Source organism: Pseudoliparis swirei, chromosome 3 (genome assembly GCF_029220125.1).
Source record: "Pseudoliparis swirei isolate HS2019 ecotype Mariana Trench chromosome 3, NWPU_hadal_v1, whole genome shotgun sequence".
Taxonomy (NCBI): Eukaryota; Metazoa; Chordata; class Actinopteri; order Perciformes; family Liparidae; genus Pseudoliparis; species Pseudoliparis swirei.
In genome coordinates this window covers 14564820-14590494 of record NC_079390.1, presented here as the reverse complement: position 1 = coordinate 14590494, position 25675 = coordinate 14564820, and the positions used below count along the sequence as shown (strand labels likewise).

Here is a 25675-nt window from a genome sequence, read left to right as displayed (position 1 = left end):
CAGCCATCACAGACACACACACACACACACACACACACACACACACACACACACACACTAATGAGAACCAGGTAGCTCCAACAGCCCGTCCGGTCCCATCAGCAGCCCACCTGCTCCGAGCTGTGACCCTCAGCTCTTCTTTTTCTTCCTGAAACACACCGTCGGCCCGTCTCGCTCCGTTCGACTGATGATTCATGGCTGCTGATCGATGGAAGCTCCCGTGTCATTTCTAACAACTGTTAACTCGGGATCATTTTGCTGACACTTGACAGGAGGCGGACCCGGGGAGGAGGAAATTGGACGTGGAGGAGCAAGAAGGATGTTGACTGCCTCCCACATGAAGAGACAAGAACAAAGCTGGCAGTGTGCCCCCAACTAAATCAAATGTTTGACCTCAAACTCCCAGTGAATACAGAGCAAACAGCCACAGACTCATAATCGTTGCCCGAGTGAATAGGGGAGCCTTACAACTCCGGCTGTGGGAGAAATGAGGCGCATTACAAAAATGTATAATATCACAATGCAAGGAGAACATTTGTCACGTAGAGTTAAAGGTGCTGAGTTCAACATTCTGAGTATATATCTGAATGTGTAGGATTGTCTCCACACGGTTCACAACATGGAACTGCTGAGCCAGCACTAACAGTTGTGACATGAGGGGGAACTGGAGGCTGGGTAGTGCCCTTCCCCGACCAGGCTGTGGGCCTGTAGCCGCCGTATGAGCGCAGTGAAGAGCGGCGGCCGTGAGTCAGCCAGTGGGGCACACACTGAGGTTCAATACAAAAATTAAAATTCATAACCAGCGTTCCTTTACGTCGATGGAAAATGTCATGAGGTGAGTTGTGAAGGAGAATTCACTGGAAACTATTAAACGTGCTATAAACGGACACATTTGGGCGTTGCATTGTAATAAATTTGGCTCCTGCAAGGAATTGTTGGACGGCAATACCTTCTTTCCTTTGCTAATGGACGGAGCAGAGGACCATAGTACTGTAATTTTTTCTAATTCGGGACTTGTTGACTTGCCAAACTGATGTGTAACTGAAAGCATCAATAACATAACGGCTGTGTCCCATGCAGTTATACCGGTTCCAGTTCTGTGATTTTATGGACTCATACCGCCGTACAGCTTTTCGCAGTATTTCGACTGGTTTCACATTCAGTCATGTAAATCAGTTTTCTGAGCTTGTCATCTTGATTTTATTGTTCCTTTGCTTGTTTTCTGCTTCGTTTTGTTTTGTTTTTGGATGAAATGTTCTTCATATTTCCCACAGGATGAACTCATCTGCACAAATTAACAAGTTGCACAGCTTCTGTGGGGGTTTTCCCTCACCATATTTATTCATTACAATGTTTTTTTACGATGATTCTATGTTTTATCACTGCAAATAAACAAAAATGAATTGAATGAAATTAATGTGCTGCAAAGAGAAACTGTGTGTAGATGATGTACTTCAAACACATTTAATGAGCAGGTCTAGAGACAAGTATAACAATGGAAATTGTTTTGAAATAATGATTCTTTTTTAACTGTTTCAAAGCTAAACCGTTATCCTACATTAATTATTTAAAATACAATCAGAGAGAGCAAACAGGACTAACACATATAACCTCTACACTGCCAGAACAGGGGCCCATATTACAAACACATGTAATTATCATAGCTTCGTAATACTGTGCACACCTTACATTCAACAGAAACACCCCCTTAATTAAGAATGTCATTTCCATGGCCTCAATTAATATTTGTTAACATTAGCTACTGTCTCCTAAATCCACAGATCAGAGAAGTAGTGATGTCATCAAGTATAACGTCTGGAGCTGCATAGACAATGAGCAGGAGACTGATTTATTCTTATAAAACTGTAGTGGTCTCAGTTGTGAAACAGAAAATGTCCCATTCACTGAGAACATTCCCCTGTCTTCTATGTCTATTGTCTATGGAGTAGTTTCCACTTAATACTTGATGACATCACACATTTGTGTTTAACTAATAAATTGGATTGTTTGGATTTAGGAGAGAGGTGCTAGTGTCTGGACTGTCTTTCAACCACAGGAGTTACACGTATGGATTAAAAAATGGCCCCGTAGTGCCCCTTTAAAACAACATCCTGTCGCTGCAGTAGAGCCTTTAAAACGGTCTGCTCTGCTCACATTCTGTCTTCGATGCTGAGGTTAGGTGAATTCAATACAACACACTGAGCAGACTTTGAACAGTCGGCTCCCAAATCCTCTTAATTAGGTCTAAAATGGCATGAACACCATTGAGCACCACTCCACTGCACAGCTCTGTAGTTGTGGGCCAGATCTTGTATCAGCCAGAAAAGATAAAACTACAGCCCATTCAAGGGCTGGGTGTGGAAACAAGAAGAAGCACCACTCAAGGTCCCTTTACTTCAGACGGACACAATTAGATTTCCATTTAGATGCTCTCCATTTTCACACCTCCTTTACTAACGCTCACACATGATCTTGACTGGACTATATTCTAGCTGCACATCTATATCGCCGAGTACAGCAAAGCCTGCTGGGTATAAAACAATTCATGAAGGAAAAAGCAGAACATTAAAAGTTAGAATCCCAGTTAGTATACAAAGGAAAGTGTAGCGTTGCATCGTTTTGCAGACAGGCATTGGACTCGGGGGAGGTGCCGAGTTGTGAGTCGCACGTTGTTAGGGCTTGAAATAATGCTGATGAAATCTCTGAGCAGAAATTGTTTGATTAGTGCTTTCAGGTCTAAAAAGGGACCTGGATGCGTACCAAATGACTGTGGAGAGGGAAGGTGCGACAGAGCTTTTAATTGCTGGAACTGCACCTAGAGACTTGATGATTTGTGACATCTTATCCGGTGCTCTGCGCTAACACTAATAACTGTTAATTAACTGAAGCAAGGATGCCAGAGAGGAGGAAGCAAGGGATGCACGCACACACACACACACACACACACACACACACACACACACACACACACACACACACACACACACACACACACACACACACACACACACACACACACACACACACACACACACACACACACATCTAGATTAAAGGAAAAGGCATCTCTAGGGATGTGTACGAGATGGAGTGAAGATGTTGTGGAGGTCAGGGTGCTTGCTGTTCTGTAACGCTCATAGGCACATTGGAGCCACGCTGCTATCTAACGAGAGGAATAACAGCGATGTCGTTATTGTTACCGAATTGATCCGACTGTGTAAATCTGTTCGCCCGAATTGGTCCACGAAGACAGAAAACAAAGTCAATGTTCCGTTCCAGGGCCGGCTTCAATTTCCAAAGCAGATGTTTACAGATGTCGTTTTTGTCATCGGAAGCGTCGACAATCAACTCCTCCGCACGGTGACGGCGGGAACGCATGTGCTCAGCGCTATCGCCGTGAAAAGGCAAAGTGCCTGGTGTGGCCTCCCTCTCTCCCCTCTGCGTGACTGTGCATGCAGACAGCTTTGAAGACGCCCTCCACCGGAAACGAAACGCACGACCCTGTGTTCTGTCGCCTTCCAAAGCCGTGCCATTTTCACGGTGATTAATGATGAATCACACAGGGGCCTCGTGAAATTGAGGACTTGATGGAGCATTTTCGTGTTCATGCATCAACACAAATCCATTAGTTGACATGCTTATGAATGGCTAATGATGTCGCCAACAGACGACCAAGTAAATGTATAGTGTGGCAGCGAGGGGGTCGGGTTCCCCACAGCATGCATGCAGAATCAGACACAACGTTCTGCTGGTTGTAATGATATGATATTCATATTATTCATATTATTAGTATTACACTGACCCTGAAAGGAATGACAACAGAAGATCAATAAACAGAATTATGAACTAGATGAAAGATAGCAATAATGATGTATAACTGAAGCGTGTACATGTGTTAAATACTACTTAAAAAAAACAAACAGCTGTGACCTTTTAAAATAATATCATACAACTATTTTCAACTAACACATACTGTAGCTTCCAGACTGCTTCTTAAAAATGAGTTAAGGAGAGAAAATGTGAGCTAATGCTAATAGTGCTAAACACTGTTCACAACCACTTACATTTCTTTCATTCTAACTTTAGAGGCCCTGAAGGGTTATTACAGTTTTTCGGACACGGGCACGCTAAACTACAAGCAACTACAAACAACTACAGTCTGCAACTCAGCAACAGTGTGCACAGCAACAGTTAGTTTTTTTTGAACTTTGTTTTGTTTTCTTTACTAAACACAAGTTTCAAAACTTAAACAACTACAGCACCTGCACAACAACCACAACACACACAACACAAAACACAACACACACACTGCTGTCAAACTAAAACAAACTCAAAAAAAAAAATTCAAAAGCCTTCAAGTTCAGCGAGTTCAGCCTCAAACACTGCGGATTCAGCGGTGTCTAATTTCAGACTTTGTTAGTGAACATAGATATATATTATATATATATATATATATATATTATATATATAGTTAATAAATCATTAAAGAAGGAAGAAAGAAAAGGAGGGAGAGAGGTGGAAGGAGAGAGGGGAGGGAGGGGAGGTGAGGGGAGAGGGAGGGGAGAGCAAAGAGCTGATGAAATAGAGGAAATATAGTGTAATGATGTAATGAATATGTAAAACAAGTGACCCACATGACCATGGTCACCACATGACAAATGTCTGTTTGTCAGGACACAGAGGAGGGACACAGCCAGAAAGAAGGATCCCCAGGTGCATCTTCCCAGAGAGGAAGAAGATGAGATGTGATGTGATGTGATGTTGATGACAACATGTGGCCTGATGATAGAGAGCAGGATTATTTGTTGAATTTTTTGTTGTTTGTTTTATGTTTTTTTTTTTTTTCTATTTTTTTTAATTATTGTAATTATTACTGCATTAAGCTGAAGCATTCTATTCTCTTTTACCTTAAAGAATTGTAAAAAAAAAAAATAAAAAAAAATCTAAAATCATAAAGAATTTCTTTCTCTTGAAACTTTGTTTGAAGTCACTGAAATTGAAATTGTTCAAACTGAAAAAAAAAAAGATGAAAAGTTATTATTTTCTGTATTGGTGTTTGCTCTGTTTTTTACTCTCTGTGTGTTCTGGTGACAGAACACACTCAGTGTGTGTTACAGTGAGGAGTGTGTGTAGTGTTTTGGGCTGCTGCGTGTTTTGTGCCCATGTGTTAAGAGTTGTTTGTTTTGAGTTGATTTTTTTTGTGATGTGAACTGTTTAGCTCAGGTGACTGTTGGTAGTGCAGACTGTGGTTAGAGTTTTGCACATGTGACTCCAGTTGTGCCAACTGTCGTTTAGCAATCGAAAAAAACTGTAAGAGCAGCACAACTATATTGCCGGACAGTGAAGGCAAAATATGGATGTGTCATAAAATATCTATAATAGATATTTCTTCTTTGAGTACTATGAAAAGCGCTATAGAAATGTTATGTATTATTATTATGATAATAGGTATTAAGGACGAAAAATAATCTTTCAAGTCCTGATCTAGAGCTCTGCCCTGAATCCAAAACTAACCCGAAGCTACAATTTTGTTTTATGTCATCCTTTACTGATGGTTAGCTTTCGAGTCTCTTTCCCTTCTTCCACTGGCCTTTGCATATCTACTCATGACATTCGTGGATGGAGACAACTGGCACAGTCAGAGATAAACAAAAATATTTTTTTCTGAACTACTCACATGACCCTGGCCCAAGCCAGAGACTGAACGCAGTGGAGCGTCCCGAAACCCAACCAGAACATTTGCTGTTCCAACTTTAGTATTGCACAATGGGTCAAAAAGGGTTTCTGATATTAAATCAAACAAAATTCACACAGAGGTTTTTAAAAATATGCTGCTGATTATAAAAATGTATCTCTACTCTTCCTTTTTTTGTGCACATTTTCTTGCCGCAGTCAGGACATTACCGTGCACACCTACAGTGTAATGACTGAAACGGCATAGCAAAGGGTATTGACTGTTAATTGTCAAGTTCTTCGGGAGTGATGTTGAAGGCTGATTCTCTATTTCCCTCCCTATCCAAACAGCTGTCATGTTTCATGAATCCGGCATTGCCCTCCTCGCCTGGAGAGCTGGAGCTGTCTTGACAAACAAACACGTCTCCACTGTTATTACCGTGTTTCCATCCCTCCTCCAGTGCTTGCTGCTCCGGTGACAGCGACACAAAGAGACACGAGGAGCGTGGCCCTGGAGTAGATAAACAAAGAATGCCATCGCGTGTCACTCCTGCTTGGACTGATGCACTGGCTGGAAATTTAGGGAGTTTGAGGGATGGCTGCAAGGCACCAACACGTGTGCATATGCACACACACACACACACACACACACACACACACACACACACACACACACACACACACACACACACACACACACACACACACACACACACACACACACACACACACACACACACACACACACACACACACACGTACGTCTCCAGTAAAAGCTTTTCATTTGTCTCTGACATGCCTCGGTCGAGCCATCGACTTCAGATGTCTTGGGTTAAATAACTACGACGAACAAGGTTACGCATTCTGATGGGCACGTCCACATTTTCAATTGAGCCCTCTACAGTCTATTAAGCTCCAGGATACAGTGCGGCCTAGAGAGACGGAGAGCGCCGCGAGACAGGAAATGGAGCAGACAGACTGACAGGCTGGCGAGTCGCTCATTGTTATTGTCCTCGGTGTGCGCTTGTCACCGCACAAAGCCTCAGCGAAGGACGCGGAAGATCACGCCGCTGTCTGCTAATCAGAAGAGGGCACACTGCATGTTTTGTTTGGTTGTGTGGTACCTCACTTCTATCGCACATCAAGGCAAGGCCCCGGAGCGCTGTTGGAGCTACGCAGGTGGCCAGCAAGTCTGCTTCCCACATTTCAATTTGACAACATTTGCGCTCCAGGGCCTTCAAAATGTGCGAAGGACTGTCAGTGTTTCACTAACAATAGCAGATAAGCCATGTGATGAATGGAAACGTGCCTATATTCAGAGCTCGGTGTTCTTTAAAGATTAAGAGCTCAGAAAAAACAAAACTTTTCCAAAGAAAACACTGCACATGGCAGTTGTGTTTACCCAAAATCAAATTGCCTGAAACAGGACTATGACAGGCCTTTCTACTGCAGTGTGATCTGGAGTGTTTGTACACGGTGTTGAACAACTTGCCGGCATGTGTCCCTTTCATTTTTGAGATCCGGCCGACGTTTTTGACGGATGAGTGACGCCGCTACGCAGCCGGTCTGAAAACCAAGGAGCTCAAGAGAGATGGGGAGATTACTCCTTACAAAGCCAATTAAAGAACATTTAATGGAGATACACTCAAAAAAACGATTCAAGCCCTTCTTAGAGGTGACACATTTAAATATTGTTTGATACATTTAAATAAATCAATTACAAAACGAAGATATTTATATTGAATGGGTGTAACACAACATGTAGGAATACTTTCATTTATTAGATTTATTTAGGTTACACTCACAAAAACGATTCAAGCCCTTCTTAGAGGTGACACATTTAAATATTGTTTGATACATTTAAATAAATCAATTACAAAAATAGATATTTATATTTAATGGGTGTAACACAAAATGTATGAATACTTTCATTTATTAGATTTATTTAGGTTAGATGGTGTGCATATCAACTCAAAATAAATGTGTTTCATTGAGGACTACCCTTTGCGCATGCGCCAGCTGAAAATCAGTTGTTTGCATGAGGTGAAGACATTTTCAGGGCTGTACGGTGGTGTAGTGGCTAGCACTGTCGCCTCACAGCCAAAGGGCCGTGGGTTCAATTCCCAGTCGGGGTGTTCCTTCTGTGTGCAGTTTGCATATTTTGTTAGTTAGTTTATATTTTGAGTTGGACAAACATAAATTAATTTAATTTAATGAATATCGTTATTTTATTTTAGATGTATTTGATACAAATGAGTTAGACTAACTTAATTACATTTTATTGCACTGATGTGCTAAATTTGAGTTGGAGTTTCATATAATTATTGGATGGAAAACCTGCCAACAATTTAATTGAGTTCATCCAATGAGTCATTTCTTTGAGTGTAGGTTAAATCTATCCTCTACTCTGTGCTTCTGATAGCACACTCTAATGTGAAAGAGGAGTTGTCAATTTGACTTAAAGGAGTCCGTCAAAGAACCGCTGTCTAAAAATAATAGATTTCATAGAGTTAAAAAAAACACATTCTTGACGCCCTATTGTCGTCTTGCCGTTTGTATCGAGTCGTGAGAAACGTATCGATGACGGCCGAGATTCCTTTAAATGACACCTTTAACACCGCAATTGTGCCGATGTAATGTTATATTGATCTACACAACGTTGCCTCCAGCTGTACTCCAGGAAATATCCACATTCAAAGGCCAAGGTAAGAATAACACTGTCTGTTTTTTCTCTCCGGCAGTGTCTTTCAAGAGTGTCGGACAACTGTGACAAAACCAAAGAGAAGTGGCCAGATGTGCTCTCATTGTTCAAGAAGTGAAGGAAGTTCACGGTAAGAAATCTCAAGCGGGTCTGTGTCTGAGGGGAGGGCTCCTCCAGTCAGCCTCTCTCTCATCTTCCTTTCATAGCGTCGACGCTGCGTGACCTCTCTGTAAGGAGGGCGACCTTAGTCTTACTTATAGACCTGACACCCACTGACAGACGACTAACCCTTGACGGGTCAGGGCAGACGGGGCCGGGAACACCTGCTACTCAACAGAACTACAACTTCCCTAAGTGCTCAGAGGGGCTGTGGGAGCATGGATCGGGTTATTGAGGAAGGCTAGGAACGCCGGAGAGCAAAACAAAGTTGTTGTCAGTCAAAAGAAGTTGAAAGCAGCAGTTTGGAAGGAAAACACTGAGATGGAATTTCCTTCACGAGGCCAGCAGGAGAACACTGGACGGGGTCACAGGGGTCAACGGAGCATGCCAGGGACTGGTGTGCTTCTAGTAGTTTAAGATTTAATCTTTTAGTATGAGTATTTATGATGGAAAAGTAACAGGAGAGAAGGGACTTCCTTAATAGCTCTCAGGAGAATTCTCTTCCTATGGAACCAACCGACACTTGGTTACATGATACAATATTAAGCTCTCAACTGCAAAGGTCACTGGCAAAACTTTATTTCCTACTTTACAAATTCACCTCTTCTCTGACTACACTCAAAGAAATGACTCATTGGATGAACTCAATTACATTTTTGGCAGGTTTTCCATCCAATAATTATATGCAACTCCAACTCAAATTTAGCACATCAGTGCAATAAAATGTAATTAAGTTAGTCCAACTCATTTGTATCAAATACATCTAAAATAAAATAACGATATTCATTAAATTAAATTAATTTGTGTTTGTCCAACTCAAAATATAAACTAACTAACAAACAAAATATGCAAACTCCACACAGAAGGAACACCCCGACTGGGAATTGAACCCACAGACCTCTGGCTGTGAGGCGACAGTGCTAGCCACTACACCACCGTACAGCCCTGAAAGTGTCTTCACCTCATGTAAACAACTGATTTTCAGCTGGCGCATGCGCAAAGGGTAGTCCTCAATGAAACACATTTATTTTGAGTTGATATGCACACCATCTAACCTAAATAAATCTATTAAATGAAAGTATTCATACATTTTGTGTTACACCCATTAAATATAAATATCTATTTTTGTAATTGATTTATTTAAATGTATCAAACAATATTTAAATGTGTCACCTCGAAGAAGGGCTTGAATCGTTTTTGTGAGTGTAACCTAAATAAATCTAATAAATGAAAGTATTCATACATTTTGTGTTACACCCATTCAATATAAATATCTTCGTTTTGTAAGTGATTTATTTAAATGTATCAAACAATATTTAAATGTATCACCTCTAAGAAGGGCTTGAATCGTTTTTTTGAGTGTAGTTGGTTAACATCAAGCCGAGCAATCACTTAGAGCTACAGACCATTAGCATATCCTATCTATTAGTATTACTATTTTTATTCTATTGGTTCATTTACTCATTTGTGTATATGTTTATTTATCTATTTAATTTAAAATGCTTCTTGTTTATTACTTTATATGTGCAGTATTTTCATCTATTTATGTAAGTATGTATCTGAATATGGGGTTATATGAACACATGTATAGGCTCTGTATTTAAATATTCAAACCCACCTATAGCACTATAAACGGTGATAAGCCATCTCACAGGGGGATGCGGGTGGAATGGGGGTTGGTAGCTCACGTTTGGGTGAATGCCCCCAATATACAAAACGTGTTATGTGATGCTAATACAAGGTACTGTACTATTGTAATACAATGTGTTAAATAAATAAAGTAAAATACAGCCCAAACCCTAACCCTAACCCTAAGTAAAAAAGATCTAAATCTATAGATATATATAAGGGTTATCTTTCTTATAAACTACAGCCTGTTGACCGAGTGCAGCTATTAAAGCTAGGTTAGTTCTTCAAATCCCTCTGCAGTATCTGGTCAGCTTTCATTCAAATCCATTTATTTGTATTTGTCCATGTTTTTTATTATTTTTTAATCGTGTGGCAAAGCACATCAGCTGTGGGCTTTGACATGTTCAACATCCCAAGGTCGGGTACACACAAAGCTAACCAGACACAGCTACAACTAGAATGGGCACTCGGTAGAGCGCATACCTTCGCATATCACAAGATTGGGCATTGAATTATGAACATTTTGGCATTAGTTGCATGCCAATTGGATACAAATTGACCGTGCTATGGTAAAAAGAAGAATTTGACCTATCCACGACCTTGACCTTGACCTTTGACCCGATTGATCCCAAAATCAAATCAAATGGTCCCCGGATAATAACCAATCATCCCGCCAAATTTCATGCGATTCAAGAGGATGTTGACCTTTTCATGACCTTGACCTTGACCTTTGACCCGATCGATCCCAAAATCTAATTAAATGCTCCCCGGATAATAACCAATCATCACACAAAATTTCATGCGATTCGGTTTAAAACTTTTTTTGTTATGCGAATAACACGCATATAAATAAATAAATAAATACACGGCGATCAAAACATAACCTTCCGCATTTTCAATGCGAAGGTAACTACAACCAAAATGAATAGATGCTTTACCACACCGCTACAAATCTGTGTTCCTGTTCATATAAAACTGAACTATGAGCTTAAAATGAAAAGCCACACATTCCGTGCTAACATGCAAGCTCATATCGGGCTCAGCGCAGGCACAAGTTTCTAATCTTCAAAAAGCCGGTTTTATAAGTGCGTAATGAGTGAGACCACAATAGAAAAACAAACCATTTATTTTCCTCCCCCGGAGAGTAAGTGGAACCATATGGAGAAGTGCGGAGCCAGATCCCAACATCTGGGCGGCATTGGAGAATCAAAGCCAAGTGGCGCTGTGGACCCCGGTGAACCACAGCAACCTTTGCCTGCCCTGACAGAGCTTTGCTCAATGGGAAAAACACACTGGAAACACGTTCTCCTGAGCGTCTGAGTTTCCCCTCGATGTTTTTTCTGGATAATTGCTAATCAAAAGGTGACTGTCGGCGAAGCTCTGGGCACGGTCCACAGCGGTAATCATGAACAGCTGGGAGTTTGACTGCACTGAAAAAACCCCAGCTGGAACAGAGAGCATGGCAAATTCCTGTGAACCCGTTCCTTTAATATTGGGTGGAGGTCGCAGACAGTGTTATCCTGGGAGGGGAATTGAATTGATAGGAGTTTGACATACCGTTAGGCTGCTACTGTGGGGTATTACCATGAGAGTGCACAACCAAAAATAAAAACATCTATTTACGGGTTTGTTTGATTGCTGAACACGATTTAGACTCCGAGTGCACAACAGGGTGAGAAATCTACTGATTAACAACACTCAGGCAAAGCTCGCTTTAATAGCCTTTAGCTAGTCTGCATTACTCTCCAGCCAACAACAAAGAAACACTCTTATCAGACCAAGCAGGCTGAGGTTAAGAAGCTGCACGACCTGAGGGCTATTTATTTTAGCTGGGGATTTAGAGACTTACACTAAGCCACTCTCCCTCTTGCTCTCATGCTCCAGTCCTCCCTTGGATCACATTCAGCCACCAAACAAACAGGAAGAAAATGGCTCTGGAGAAAATAAAACACTTTTCTTATTTCCTTTTTTGACAAGATCAACTAGTACGTTCATTGTTATTATTGTTTGTATAACTTACAAGCAATATCTTGCTTTGGAACCGCACAGCTGCAGAGTTTATAATCTATGATTACTGAGTGGATGGCAAGATGAGTGCACACAAAGGACAGATTTTGTGTGTATGCCCCGGAGGTGCAATCATGTATTTTAATACTCAACAAAGATAAGGTTGAGCACTGAGTCTAGTTGTCCTCTGGGACGGACAAGGGGTGGGGCCGCCTCCCTCATGTCCAAACACATTATGCCAGAAGGGTTGTGGCCATGCTAATTTATTCCTGAGTGCTCCTTAGGGAGAGTGTCGAGTCATTAAGACCCTGTCAGCCCCTCCCCTCAGTGGGCCCTGGGGAGGTGGGCCTGCAGGCATATTCTACTGAGTCATATGCCACCCTCAGCTGTCTGGGCACCTTTGCAGATGAGGTTGGAACAGCAGTGTCGTATGACTTGACATATGACATCATCCATGTTGAGGTGGGGTTTTGGCTGCCAATGGAGGACGGCTGCCCAGCTTTTTCCTTCCGGTTCCTCTTCTACCAATGCTTTAACGATGAATGTGCAATGGCCCCGAACACGATGTAGACCCAAATCCTGGGAGGGAGATAGCTCCTCATTACACGGGAGCTGCCAGCTTGTCAACAAGGAGCCATGGAGGAGGCTGCTTGCTCCGACACTAGAATAATGTCAAATGAACTGACATTCAGGCTTGGTAGCCTATGAGACACCCAACTTCATCTTCTTCATTAAAACCAGTTTAGAGAGTGGGAGTAAAAAAATTAAATAATCCAGGCATTTTCCTTCAAAGTCTACAGAACAGACGGACCCAAATGAATTGCACCATTAGGCCCCCAATAGACAATGCTGGTGTGGTGTTCCTTCATAGATTCATGTGTGCAAACCCATTTTATATCAAAATAAATGTGCGTTTAATGTGCAATAAACACAGGTAGGAGATTGTATTACTTTAAAGGACCAGACATTGTTCACAATTTAGGGGTGCAATTGTAAAAGGTGTCTGTGTCTTTGAACCTGGCTAATTCTCTCTTATGGTAGAACAGTAGCTTAACATAACCTCAATATGAAACCTGATTATTTTCAAAAAGCACACAACAAAGGAATGAAAATGAACACTATTGTATTCTCTGCTGTGTCAATGAGTAAGATGTCCGCTAAAGGGAGCGGATTGCAAAAGCCTTTACATTACCTGTAATTCCCCCTTATATAATCATACATGTTTGCCTTTGGCATCTAATTAATGAGCTCTCATATCTCCGTCTAATTGCTCCTAATATATCTCACAAGAGATCTACAAATGCAGACATTGTTAGTCTGCAAGGCAAAAGACTCCATCCACTGTGCGGTGCTTTCATTGGGCACTCGTGGGAGGTAAAGAGGAAGGAGTCCCACAATGTGACACACATCCTGTTAGCGTGTCCCCGTGAGAGAAGGTGTAGCAACACTCCATTTTCGCCACTGCTCTCAGGTGCATGGGATCATGTCCGATGCGGTGCGCAGAGGACGTCAGCAGCATATGTGGGGAATGCAGTGGGATCCCTCTCGAGATCAACCGGCACAGTGGGCCCCGCAGAGAGCATCACACCCTGGACCAGGAGACCTTTGCAACAGCACTACGTTAATCGATGGACCTCTTTGATTGAAGCTTAGTACCCCGGTGCCTCGCCAGTAAGAACACATATCTTCCTCCTCTCATTGTCCCCCCCTAAAGCTCCATTGCAACCAGCCATGTGCAGCCCCTGACTGGAACCCCAGCGTGTGATCTGAGGGAGACTGAATCGTACTGAAAGATTAAGGAGATGTAAGGGGGAATGGGGGTTTTGTAGGTGCATTGGGGGTAGGCCTGCTGGGCGCAATAGCAGTAAGGGCTCCCCAGGCCATTAGCCCGGGTCCCGAGGACACGGCGGTATTGCAGGCCCCTGCAGAGGAGAGCTCAGCTGGAGCTTCACATCTCACTGCCTCACAGCCAAGAACCTCCCCACCCCCATTAGAGAAGATGCGGCTCCCATCGGCGAGTAGCACACAAACACACTCACATCCACGTTCAAGTGGATGCGCGAGCCACACAGAGTAATGTCATTGCCAGGAGTCATGGGGCGGCTGCAGACACACTTCAGTGTCTGAGGTTGTTGTGATTGTTTTGTCCGCAGTTTCACTTTCTTTGAGAGCATTGTTTGTGATTTATAGCCAGCAGCAAAGCAACAATACATGTCATATTGATTAGTTTTATACTGTCTCTGTGCATTATAACTTTGTCCTAGTTCCTCACAAAAAGTGAAAATAAATACAAACTGTAAGTGACTTCGATTTGAACCCTACTGTCGCTTGTTATTGCTTGTTTTTTTTTCATAAGCAACCCCACTGGCAGCCTAAACAAAAAAAAGCATTTGGGGAATCATAAAAGATGCTATTATAGTGGATTCTGACCACATATTTGTTCTAAACCAGACACTGGGGAGAATACAACAATTATGAAAACATTGCACAGGTCTATTTTTTTTCTTTTTAGAAACGTAGTTTCACTAGATAGCCCTTCTTCAGGAAGAAAATGGCCCCTTTCCTCCTCCTTTTTTTGTCGGTCTCACACCTCCCTCCCTCCTTCCCTCCCTCCCTGAATCCCTCCCAGGGCCCTGCGCGCTCCTTTAATGAGTAGCTGGAAATGACAGCTTTAATCACCGCCTGTGGCCACGGCGAAGGGCCCGTTAATGATAGAAAAGAACAGAGGGCCATTTGCATCAATCAGTCCTAAATCACTTTTTATGATAATGCAGTAGAGAAGGAGGAGAGGCTACCCAGATGACTGCTGCATGATGATGATGATGATGATGGTGATGAGGCTCTTCTCTCCCCACCCTTGTACCCATGAAGGTTACTTAAAGGGATACAGCAGACATTCCAGACTGCAACAGAGCAGTATGGCAATATTTTTTATATTTTTACAGCATCAGGCACACAGTAGATCCATCATCCCCAGATACCGATCAACTATGAAAGTCACAACTTGTTATCTTTGGACTAGATTCTTAACACGATAACACACACACATATATATATATATATATATATATATATAAATACCAAAGACTGGAAATAGGAAGTGGACGTAGTCACCATGGCTTCAACTGTTGGTTTGTGGTTAAGTTCTTGGCCTTCACCATCTTGTCTTTTTACAACTAGAAGTGACAAAAGAGGGAGGAGCTAAGTACAGCTTAAAAAGATATATTTCGGTGACCAAAATGTCACAATAACTTTCATGAACTAAAAAGACACTAAAGAGGTTAAAGCTCTAAAATAAAAACAACCCTCAGAACAGGCAACGCTCTAGTAGCGACCTGTCAATCACAAGATAGCTACGCCCTAAAGCATACACTATTTTACGGTCTATCTGACTCTAAATGGACCATAATTTACTAAATGAACATCATGCTGTATTGAAGAAGACTTGCAACTAGAGATTGAGACCATTAGCTCATGTTTACAATGTTTACTGAGGGAATACATCAAGTAGAATCATTTCCTCATGGACAATTGGAACTCCTTTTGCAACCAGGTGTGTCGCCTCCTGCTGGCCATTAGAAATAATGCAGGTTTAAGGCTCTTCGGAACTGGTTTCACGGTTCTGACCCGTAAATTGCCACCTGCTAAATATACATGATTCTGGGACTTGTTTACCGTGAATGGTACTTTCAAGGCAGCCCTTAATTTTAGGCTGTAACCTTGCTGTGGGCAAGGAGATAGCCTGAGAGGTTCAAAACAGGGTAGGAGGGTTAGGCTTAGCCAACTGATTGCCGTGCTAATCTAGCAAAGTAGTAAATTGTGATAAATAAAAAGTGGAATTTGTAATGGTTGCTTTGGGGTGTAACACTCTGCCAGAAAGCCTAAAGGGCAAAAGTGTCATTGTAGTTTTGTTTCTTTAATTGGCTGGCAAATTATATAAAAATAAAGTATACAAAATGTCATAACATAGATGCTCATGACTGTAAAAAAGGAATATACTAGCCAAAGGCATTATGTTAACTTTAAGATTATACTTGGGAACACATTATTAGAGCAGAATATTTCTTTTCAGTGAAAATATAACTGTATGCTGTTTCCATATGTATAATATTACATTTAATAATAAAGACATATAAGTAAACATATTAAACTACACACAATACACATTTCACTTACAGTGGTTTAAATAAATGAATACATTCAAAGACACTTCTGTTCTTCTAAAGAGATGTAAGAACTGGGCAACAGCTCTGTGTGTGCATGGTTCAATAACAACAGCAGACTGACAATGGTCTCACTATATGGCCGACAGAGAAGTACTGATGCACGTGAGTAAGTATTCCACATATAATGAGTTCAATAAGCATTGCTATCGTCATCATTTCGTCAACAATCTATCTACTTATTAATTACAAGTGATGTGACATTCTGAGTTTCCATAATTCCTTCAGAAGTGCTCTGATTAAATGCAATCAATTCAATTGTTAACACAGCAGGGGCTTCTGAACAAAGATCATCTGTGGAAGTATAATGAATGCAATCAAATGACATAACATAACATCTCATTTGCATATTGCTGTATTGAAACACGCAAATTAAATATGAAGCCTGATTAACCCATATGCTCCCTGTAGTCTTCAGGAGAATAGGCATTTAAATGTTACTTAATAATGACGTTGCAGAAGGAGCCCTGCATTCACAAAGCCATCGGGGAAAGGTTTCGGACGCTTTCCTCTTACGAGACAAAGTATTCAATCAGATCCAGTGAAAGGTGATCAACACACTGATGAAGGAAAGTGGACACTTACCTGAGTAATGCTATTCCCCGCCTCTGTGCCGGAGAGAAGGTAATATTAAGGAATATTAAGGCGATATTCCAGAAAGACGTAAAATAAGAGACTCCCCTTTGAAAAAAGGAAAATAATTCAAACGTCCGTGAATGCTCGGTTAATTAACTGAAAGGCTCGCCAGTGCTTGGCAGTTTAAAACGGCAGGAAAAAAACGTACCAATTTGTCACAAAAGGAGACTGTGACAAGCGCAGAATCCTCCCCGACGCACAGACAGGCGTGACAATGCCCCTTCAGGCGATCGCCTACTTCTGCTGACTCTCTCTCACTCTCCCTCACCTACACTCTCTCTCTCCGCCACAGATGGCTTCTTGTGAGTGCAGGGGAGGGCATGGCTGTTCCACGGTAATCCCCACCCACACAGACGGAAAAGCTTGTTAGAGCACTTGCTGATCACCACAAAAAGTCAAACCAGAGCCAGGGAAAGGTCACCAGGAATTAGGCTATGCTCAAACTCCTAAGGCTTGCCTAATTCCCCCTGATAAGCCCCTTTGAAACTCAACCTGCTCTGGCTGTGCCATGGGCTCAGCCTGGCCTAAACTAAAACCCTTCCACTAAATCGAGCTGGAACTCATTTACACAGAGGCGCGCAGCCACATGCACACACAGACCCGCAGCTGCACACGGCGCTGACGGCACAGGCGAGGCTTTTCCCGATGACTCGGCTAGAACAATCGACTAAAGAATCAATGATTCCCAATGTGTGCGAAAGGAATTGAAGCGGCCTAGACGCAGCGCGGGGGCTTTAAGTCTAAGCTCCCTTGGACACGAGAAAGCTTTGAAGTGGAATGAGTCTTGGTTTGGACTTCATGCTGCTGTTGTTGTCAATTATCCAATTTGAAAAGGACACCAGAGGAAAATAAAATTGAAACACGGAGTGAGTGAAAACAGACTTGTGGGGCACAAACAGCACAGGCTTTCTAAAAGACAGAATCCAAATGGTCCTGGGCTACTGCACTGAAACTGAACACGTCGAACAATATGTGCTCCAATTTCCCCCTTTTTTTTGCCCTCAGGCAAACAAGTGTAAACTGTCTAACCATGTTGGAACAGACCAGCAGTCTCACACTCACGCACGCTGTTTACATTATTTTAATTTCCACCCGCGCGGAATAATCGCAAAACTATTATAGCGGCATTATTTGCATACTCCTTCCTCCCTTTCCCTTTCTCAGACATACATACCCGAGAGGTAAACAAAAACTCCTCCCGAGGGAAACAAATTAATAAATCATTTCACCAAAGAGGACTGATGTTTATATCTAAGAGCGCTGTTGCCTTTATTCTCACAGAGAAAAGCTCTTAACGGTGACATTGAGACCAGAAAGTGGAAAGGCCTTCAAAGTCTAGCGACTGTAAACACGGAACGCTTCCCTGGATGTTAAAAAGAAAACTCTGTTGGCCTTAACTTTCTATTCAGCCAAAGCAAAGTGCGCAGGCAGCTAACACTTGGAAGACATTCCATCACGAAGCCAGCAGACCCTCCCCTGCGATCGCATCGGCATGCTAGTCCCCATGTCTTTGATTAGCTAAGAATGCCCAACACGGTGGTCAGTGAGCTGAAGCAGAGTAAACTGTTGCAATCCTTGTCAGGTACCGTCCGTAACTAACAAGACGAGCACTCGTTTCTGTCAACATCTTAATTACGCACTACAAGCCCAACACTTTGTGACGTGGGGAGTTTACAATAATTTGGCTCCCGGGATCACGTGACGTGCAAGCTGTTTGGCGCCTGTCATGTTACTGCAGTCAAGCAGTACTGGAAAAAGGAAAGAACAAAACCACCGCGTGCACTTTGATAACCTTTCAACTCTTTGGCAGTTTCAACCACACACTCATAAGGTGCAGCCATTAGTGTTCAAGCCCACGGGTCATTTGAATTCCAACTAACGATCCAAAAGCATTGAAAGATACTGAATTTGGTCTGTCAAGCTCAACTCGAGGAAACGAGCAGAACGTTTTGAGCAACATATTGAGACTATTATTGAAATGAGTGCAGCCAAAACAAAAAGGCACATCGTGTGACACAATTCCTTCGACGATTGAACAACTAAGTATAATAAAACATTGTATGTTCAAGCCAAGGTTGATTCACAGACAAAACATTGTTGCCTCATGATCCATGAGGAAACAGCTCAGGTTAATGGAGCTTGTGTTGAGTTACATTATGATGCGTTCAAGCTCTAGTTGTTCAAATGTAATTTAGCTAAATGTAGTTTTTGATGAGAAATTTCAGTAAATGCTGTAATTTGAAAAAATAACTGTTTTTACCGAAATTTTTAAAAAAGACGAGAGATTTATGCACTTCTAAGCACTTTAAGAAGCGTATTATACATAATTAAAACACTTTGTTTAAGATCAAAGAGATATTTAAATACAAATACAATCGTGTATTTCCTACTCATATGATTTGTGTTTTTATGCAAATAAGCCAAGAGACAACTATGAGGAAGTAAACAATCATAATTTTGACGGTTTACAACAAATTCGGGACAATTAAAATTATTTTTCGGGATGGTGGTGAGCCTTGTATACCAGCTGTTATATAAAAGAAACAAAAGCAACAACAAAAACAATCGGTATCGGCCCATATGGCTAAGCAACCATCGCTCTCTCTCTACTAACTACGCGTAATCGCTCATCCCTCCACAGAGATGTGTTTCCATTGTGGGAGCTACTAGGACCGAGGGATTCACATTACATAGAGCCAACGGTGCCTGGGCTTCAGGCGCCAGTTCCAACCTGGAAGGAGGAAATAGGCTCACAGCTTTGCTACCTGCCCTTTCCGTCACGCGGCCAACAGGTTCAGCAGACCCCTCTTTCCTGGCCAAGAGCAGGTGACGTGCACAATGATGGCTGACAGTGGGTTGGCGCTGAGTAACAAACTAGATGTGAAGACCATTATGGTAATAGGGGAGTAGCCTGCCAGGGACAATAGCAAAGAACAGAGGACCACTGCAGGAGGTTGTATGAGGTTAGCCAACTAAACATAAGCACTTCACCTGGGAAATAGCTCATCATGCTGCTCTTTGAGTGAATAGGTGCCAATAAACAGCCGGATTTCACCTACGACAGACAGAATGTCATTGTCAGTAGATGCTCTGAATGCACATGTAACTAAATGTGTGTGTATGTAGCACATGAATGTCCGTGTGCCGGAGATGACGGCGGCAGTGGCTGATGGCAGCAGGCCTAGGCCAGGGCCTTTCTCGAATGCTCCTCATTAACAGCTCATAATGGCTGGCAACATCCTTGCGCCACCCTGGCTCACTCTCATTAGCAGCTGGCAGCGAGGTGGAGAGTGGACGCTGGCATCAACCCACCGACACTCAAGTATAGCATGGGAGCGAAGCAGGGAGAAATCCTCATCTCAGTAGATTTAATTAAAACTGGAGTGAATGAACAGATGGGGAAGATGGAGTGAAGTCCAACAGGAGACAGCTCATCTGTGTGGGTTTCCACATTTATCTTTCCATCCCTCCATCTCTCTATCTGTCCCCATCCGCCCCCTCCCTCGCCTCCCTTATTTTTTAGATACATTATTGGCTTCCAGAATTTCCCAATTCAAAGCATCTATGCTGGCAGTGTGACAAAAACAAAAAAACTAAAAGAAATTGACACAGCTCAAATGGGCTCTTGAAGGAACGTGGGCCTTTAGCTTGCTGTGGACAATTATGGGCTGGGCTAGTGCTGGCCAGCCCAGTCCTGGGCCCGGGATGTTGTGCTGAGAGTGGCTAAGCTCTTATTAAAAGGTAATCCAGGCAATCCCTGTGAAAAATAAAAGAGCTATTTGTTTTAAATAGAGCTCCGCCAACCACAGATCCAGCCAGACAGAGGGGAAGGTCACTCAGTGTAGGGTTTTAGATCAGAGAAAAAGATCAAGCCTGCCTGTGGCTCTTTTTCTCTCCCCGCTCCCAGAAGAAGTCGCTTTTCATTCAAATGTAATCATCACCGTGCAGTAATATGACCTTCATGGCTGCATGTTAAAAGGAGCAAAAACAAAGCATCCAGCTCCTTTAGTCCCTGTGGCCATTCCAGAGTATACAAAGGGATCATAGAGACAAGCGAAAACCACTAAATGAATTCAAAGCATCGCTGAATAATGGCCCTTTCGCTTTGCACTGAAATGTGAATGCACATGCAGCGCATATGTGTTAAACCCTGCTACGATTCCTGCTATGTTTACCCTCTGCTTGACATACTCTTTATCTTTGATTGACGTTTGCTACATAAATGACGGATTGGAATATATATATATATATATATATATATATATATATTCACCTTGTGCAACAATGCCACTAGTTTTGCATTTTTGTCAGAATTTTTTTCTGCCTTAGCTTAACTCCCCGCTACATTAACCTCATTATCCTTTGAACCTTTTCACTGTTAATGCCAAATGCAATTTGTATTCTAAGGCCAGGCAAAAAGCTCTAAACTGATTATCCCAATTTGAACCGTGGCAATCTTAGATATTGTTGAGTCTGAAAGGGCCATCGAGCTGGTGAATGGGCTTCTCATATGCCTTCTGAGTTTCATGACACAATGTTGCGTCTGCTTTGCAAGGGATAAATTAAGCGTGTGAAAGTCTAAGCAAAGCCCTCATTTTCCAGTTAATCAAATCTTCCCCTAATCAAATTAGCGCAGATAATTCCTCTGGATGCGTGGTACAAAAACAGCATTATCCCCCCTCTCCGGAGCTGAAAGGCAGGGAATCAGCGTGGTGCCTCTCTCTCCTCTGCATGAGCGGCCCTCAATGGAAGAGGAGGGCCGGGGTGAGGTAGTAGTGGTGGTGATGGGGGGTGGAAGAGACCAGGGGCGAAAGGGGCGAAAGGGGAGGGCACGGCTCTTCCCAGTGGCCTAACAGTGAAAGGCAAAACCGGGGTAAACTTTGGCGGCGTTTAAGTTCCCAGCTCATTAAAAAGCCTGGCTCAGTGGCCACCTCCAGGGAGCACTGGAGCGTTGGCTATAATGAGGTACTTGTTTAATTTTCTTTCAAAAGGCTGGACATCTGTGGAATCCCCCCCCCCCCCCCACACACACACACTACACTCCCTCCCATTTCTCCACTCAGCCTTCAACCCCCATGCCTCATCTTTTTTCCTTCGAACCCCACACAAAGCCCGTCTATCAATAGGCCGCAGGGCTCTCTCTGGTTTGATGAAGTGTCTCTTATTGAATAAGGCAGATAATACATTTGGAGGAGTGCAGAACAATCGCCATTAACTCTGATCGCTCCCTCCGAACAGTCAAAGACCATCATGGAAATCCAATAGTGGTCAAGCTAAATAGATAAATGTTCACAGTCCACCGTAACGTTCTAATTGATTTCCCTTCATGAGATAATCCACTCTCCTCAATAGTGGTCCCCGCCACTCCCTTTCACCCTGGCCGCCCTCTGTGGGTGGAGAAGAAAAGGGAAGAAGAAGAAGTATGTATTCGTCTGTTTGAGAGGTGGCAGGTTCAGCTCCTCATGTTGATGTAGTGGACAGGTTTGAGTCCATTTTCTGTTACCTACCAACGTCTGCCACACTGACCTTAATGTGAGGCTCGGGCTCCATATCCGAGCCCTGCGACACCTCGGGAGACTGTAAAAGGTACCTCTCTCTCTCTCTCTCTCTCTCTCGCCATCTGTAATTGGAATTCAAAGCAGCAAGTGCCGCGTCGCTCTTCATTGGTCACTTCCACTTATTTCATAATGCGTCTCGATTCTTTCATTATGAGAGCTGTCTGACTCATATTTGCACCTTGATGCCCCCATAATGTCCAAGATCATGGGCAGAATACAAATGTGCTCTTTCCACTGCCTACATTTCCTCCCCGCAGTCCATTCTGTGTGATCTTCAGCGAACAATGTATTTCAAGAAAGGATATGAACTCGTTACAGAGGGAGTCGGAGAGGGAGAGGAAGGCGCTGAAGCGGGCATGCCAGAAACATGTTGAAAACCAGTTAAAAGGCCTCATGAAAACATTTGTCAATTTGCACAATGTAAACAGGCTGTAACAATGTGTGTTGGGGTCAGCAGGTCAAACCCATGGATCATGCATCAGCTGGCGCGTGGTTATTGTTCCACTCAGCCTGTCAAAGCAAGGGGGCGCGGGTGTGAGCATGAGTGTGTGTGACAGAGGGAAGATGTGGAGAAGAGGCGCAGGGGCCTTCGGGGTGATCGGAATGAAAAACGCCGGGCTATTATTAGGATGCCACCAGGAAGCACCATCTGGGTTGTTTAATGAGCCTTTACCACAGTGTTAGAAAGAGCCGCAAGTTAATTTCCTGAAACAATATGCGTTTAAAAGACTGTGCCGTGTTGTAAAGCAAGAGCATTATGCATTAGTAAATCACAGCTATTTCTACGAGTCACACTGGAGCACACGAGGCTTAGCGGGCAGCACTCAGCAGGCAGCGCTGCTTTGCAAATGTCATTTTATCCTCGTAAATGTCATTTTATCCGCCCAAAACTTTTACGAGTTAGATTGCCGCCTATTTTTAAAATTAAAACAGATAGCTGCTGCAAATGTCATGTACATTAGGGAAGACTGGCTCAATATAAGAAAACACTAAAGGTCCTTTCACACATGAACGTATCTAGACATCACTCAAATGAGCTGCATGGGAGAACTCAAGTGCCTGAACCAGTTGGAACGGACATTAAACTGACTTTACCCTGCCTGCTCCCAAGAACAAAAGTCGGTGTAAGAGCCTCTCCCAGCCAGCGAGTGGAAGCGCTGCTGATCTTTCTATCATGTGTGGAAAGAAAACAAACATCCGAGGGTGAAGAAAATGGGCCATAGACGTCATAGGAATGGAAATGTCGAACTAAGGAGAGAACAAGATTCAGGCACTTCTGTCGGAAAGGGGCGAAACCGAAATTGCCAAAATCAAACTTGAGTATTCACAAGAGGTGAGGACTCTGACACTGCCAATGCCACATGCTTATAGGGCAACACACACGAGGAAACGGCTTCAGAATCATTCAGCTAGCAAATAATTATTTGGTGTATTAGATTGATTATTTCCTGGTATTTATGTTCATTTAAAAATTGCAACATTATTGAAACTTTCTCTCTTCTTTGTATCACAACAAAAAGAGAGGTCATAAAATACAAATGATTTAATCTAATTTAGCAGCGAGCTACGTCAGCCCACTGGCAACACATGCCTTACTTTTGCTGCGCCGTGAGTTTGTAATGTTACAGGGTCTTTCTTGATGGTGGGGGGGGGGGGGGGGGTGCTCTCACAGTGACCCTTGGCACTGGGTCACCAAGTAGCTCCGCCTGCAGCAGACAACCAGGCTGAATTGCAGACCGTGGAGGCGGAGTTCAGCACTGGGGTGATGGCGCGAGGGCAAGGGTGCGGGGGCGATGGTATCTAGCTCTGACAGCCTTCAGGCTATCCCTCCAATAGGTCGGCTCACACGGGTTAGACTGGAGGGGGTTGCAACTTGACCAAAGCTGCACTGCACAATGTATAACTGTGAAAGCTGTGATTCAACAAGCCGCTGGGATAAACTGATGGAGTGATTGATGGATGTCTGCACACCTACATGTTGCATGTGTCAAACAGTACGAATGCGAGGAGAGACACCCGACCACCATGTTTCTGAGTTCATCCGATAGAGCTGTACGCAATTATATTGTGCCGGGGAAGTATAAACCCGACAGTCAAGTCAGCGGCTCCCAGACTGCACAGCATAACCCCGTCTGAACGGGGATGTCGGAACACTAGCATGCTTGAACAGGGCATTGCCTTCAGCTACACTGCTGCCCAGAGCCAACCTTGGAGGTGGGAGGATGTCAGTTTGTGTTTTTTTATTTATTGCTGAGGGGGTGAGGGGGAGGCGGGGAGAGGGTACAAATTGGCTCCTGGAAACCTGCCAACGCTTCCACCAACTCATCAGTGAGGACCCAGGAGGAGACCTTGAGACAGACGGAGCGTTTTTCCTCTCTAATGCCTCAGATCTAACTAAGTGTGGGTTAAGCCATACCAGATTGTTGCATTGTGGTTTTCATTCCAGAACTCCTGCAGGCATCATGTAGGCAATCATGCATGACACGGCCCGAAGCCCAGACACGCGGGTCCAGCACTGGTCCATAAGCCCTTAGAATCCATGTCTGTATGTATTTGAGCAGACTTTATTGGACCAGGCAAGACAGCAGGGCCTCAACAGTAGACCTCAGAAAACACAGATGCTGCATGAGTTCAAGATAAAGCGAACCACTTGCACCGAGGAGGATTACAGACTCATCACAGGGACCTCGTGATTGAAAAGTCTTCAGTTAAGGAGTGAAAGCCACAACGCAGAGTTTCAGAAAATAGGTCCTCCATTGTGTCCGACCGAAGCCGATGTTCAAACAACCTCAAACAGGTCACTTCATATTTGTCTTTCTTGAGACTGAGTGACAGGCAGAACAATCAAATGAAGTTCCTCCCAGCGAACCCACAAGTGTAATTATGCACTAAGTAGGAACCAATCAACACACGCAGTGCAGTTGTATAGTAACATTGACACATGCTACTTCCTGAAGGGAGAGTGAATAGAACTCAATAGACTCTGAAAGGAGCAGTTGTCTTTTCCACTGTCATTTTCAATTAGTAATTTAAGGAACAAGCCTCTTTTCATGATGAAGAACGATAATTAAAAGCTGTTCTAAAAGATT

At 43.1% G+C, this 25675-nt stretch overlaps 1 protein-coding gene across 7 annotated transcripts in view; it reads right to left on the bottom strand.

The window, feature by feature from the left end:
- Nucleotides 1–25675, bottom strand: part of auts2a (activator of transcription and developmental regulator AUTS2 a) — a 302294-nt gene that overhangs the window by 47166 nt on the left and 229453 nt on the right. Inside the window, exons 1-3 of one of the 7 annotated variants that reach the window (XM_056440763.1) lie at nucleotides 17177–17191; nucleotides 16978–17073; nucleotides 15284–15345 (exon numbers count right to left, since the gene is read on the bottom strand). The exons of 5 other annotated variants lie outside the window; for them this stretch is intronic. In XM_056440763.1, coding sequence (XP_056296738.1) covers nucleotides 15284–15286 — 3 coding nt within the window. In that variant the 5' untranslated portion in view covers nucleotides 15287–15345; nucleotides 16978–17073; nucleotides 17177–17191. Of the gene's footprint in view, nucleotides 1–15283; nucleotides 15346–16977; nucleotides 17232–25675 lie in introns of those variants that run through there. One more of the 7 variants, XM_056440758.1, reaches the window with a different exon arrangement.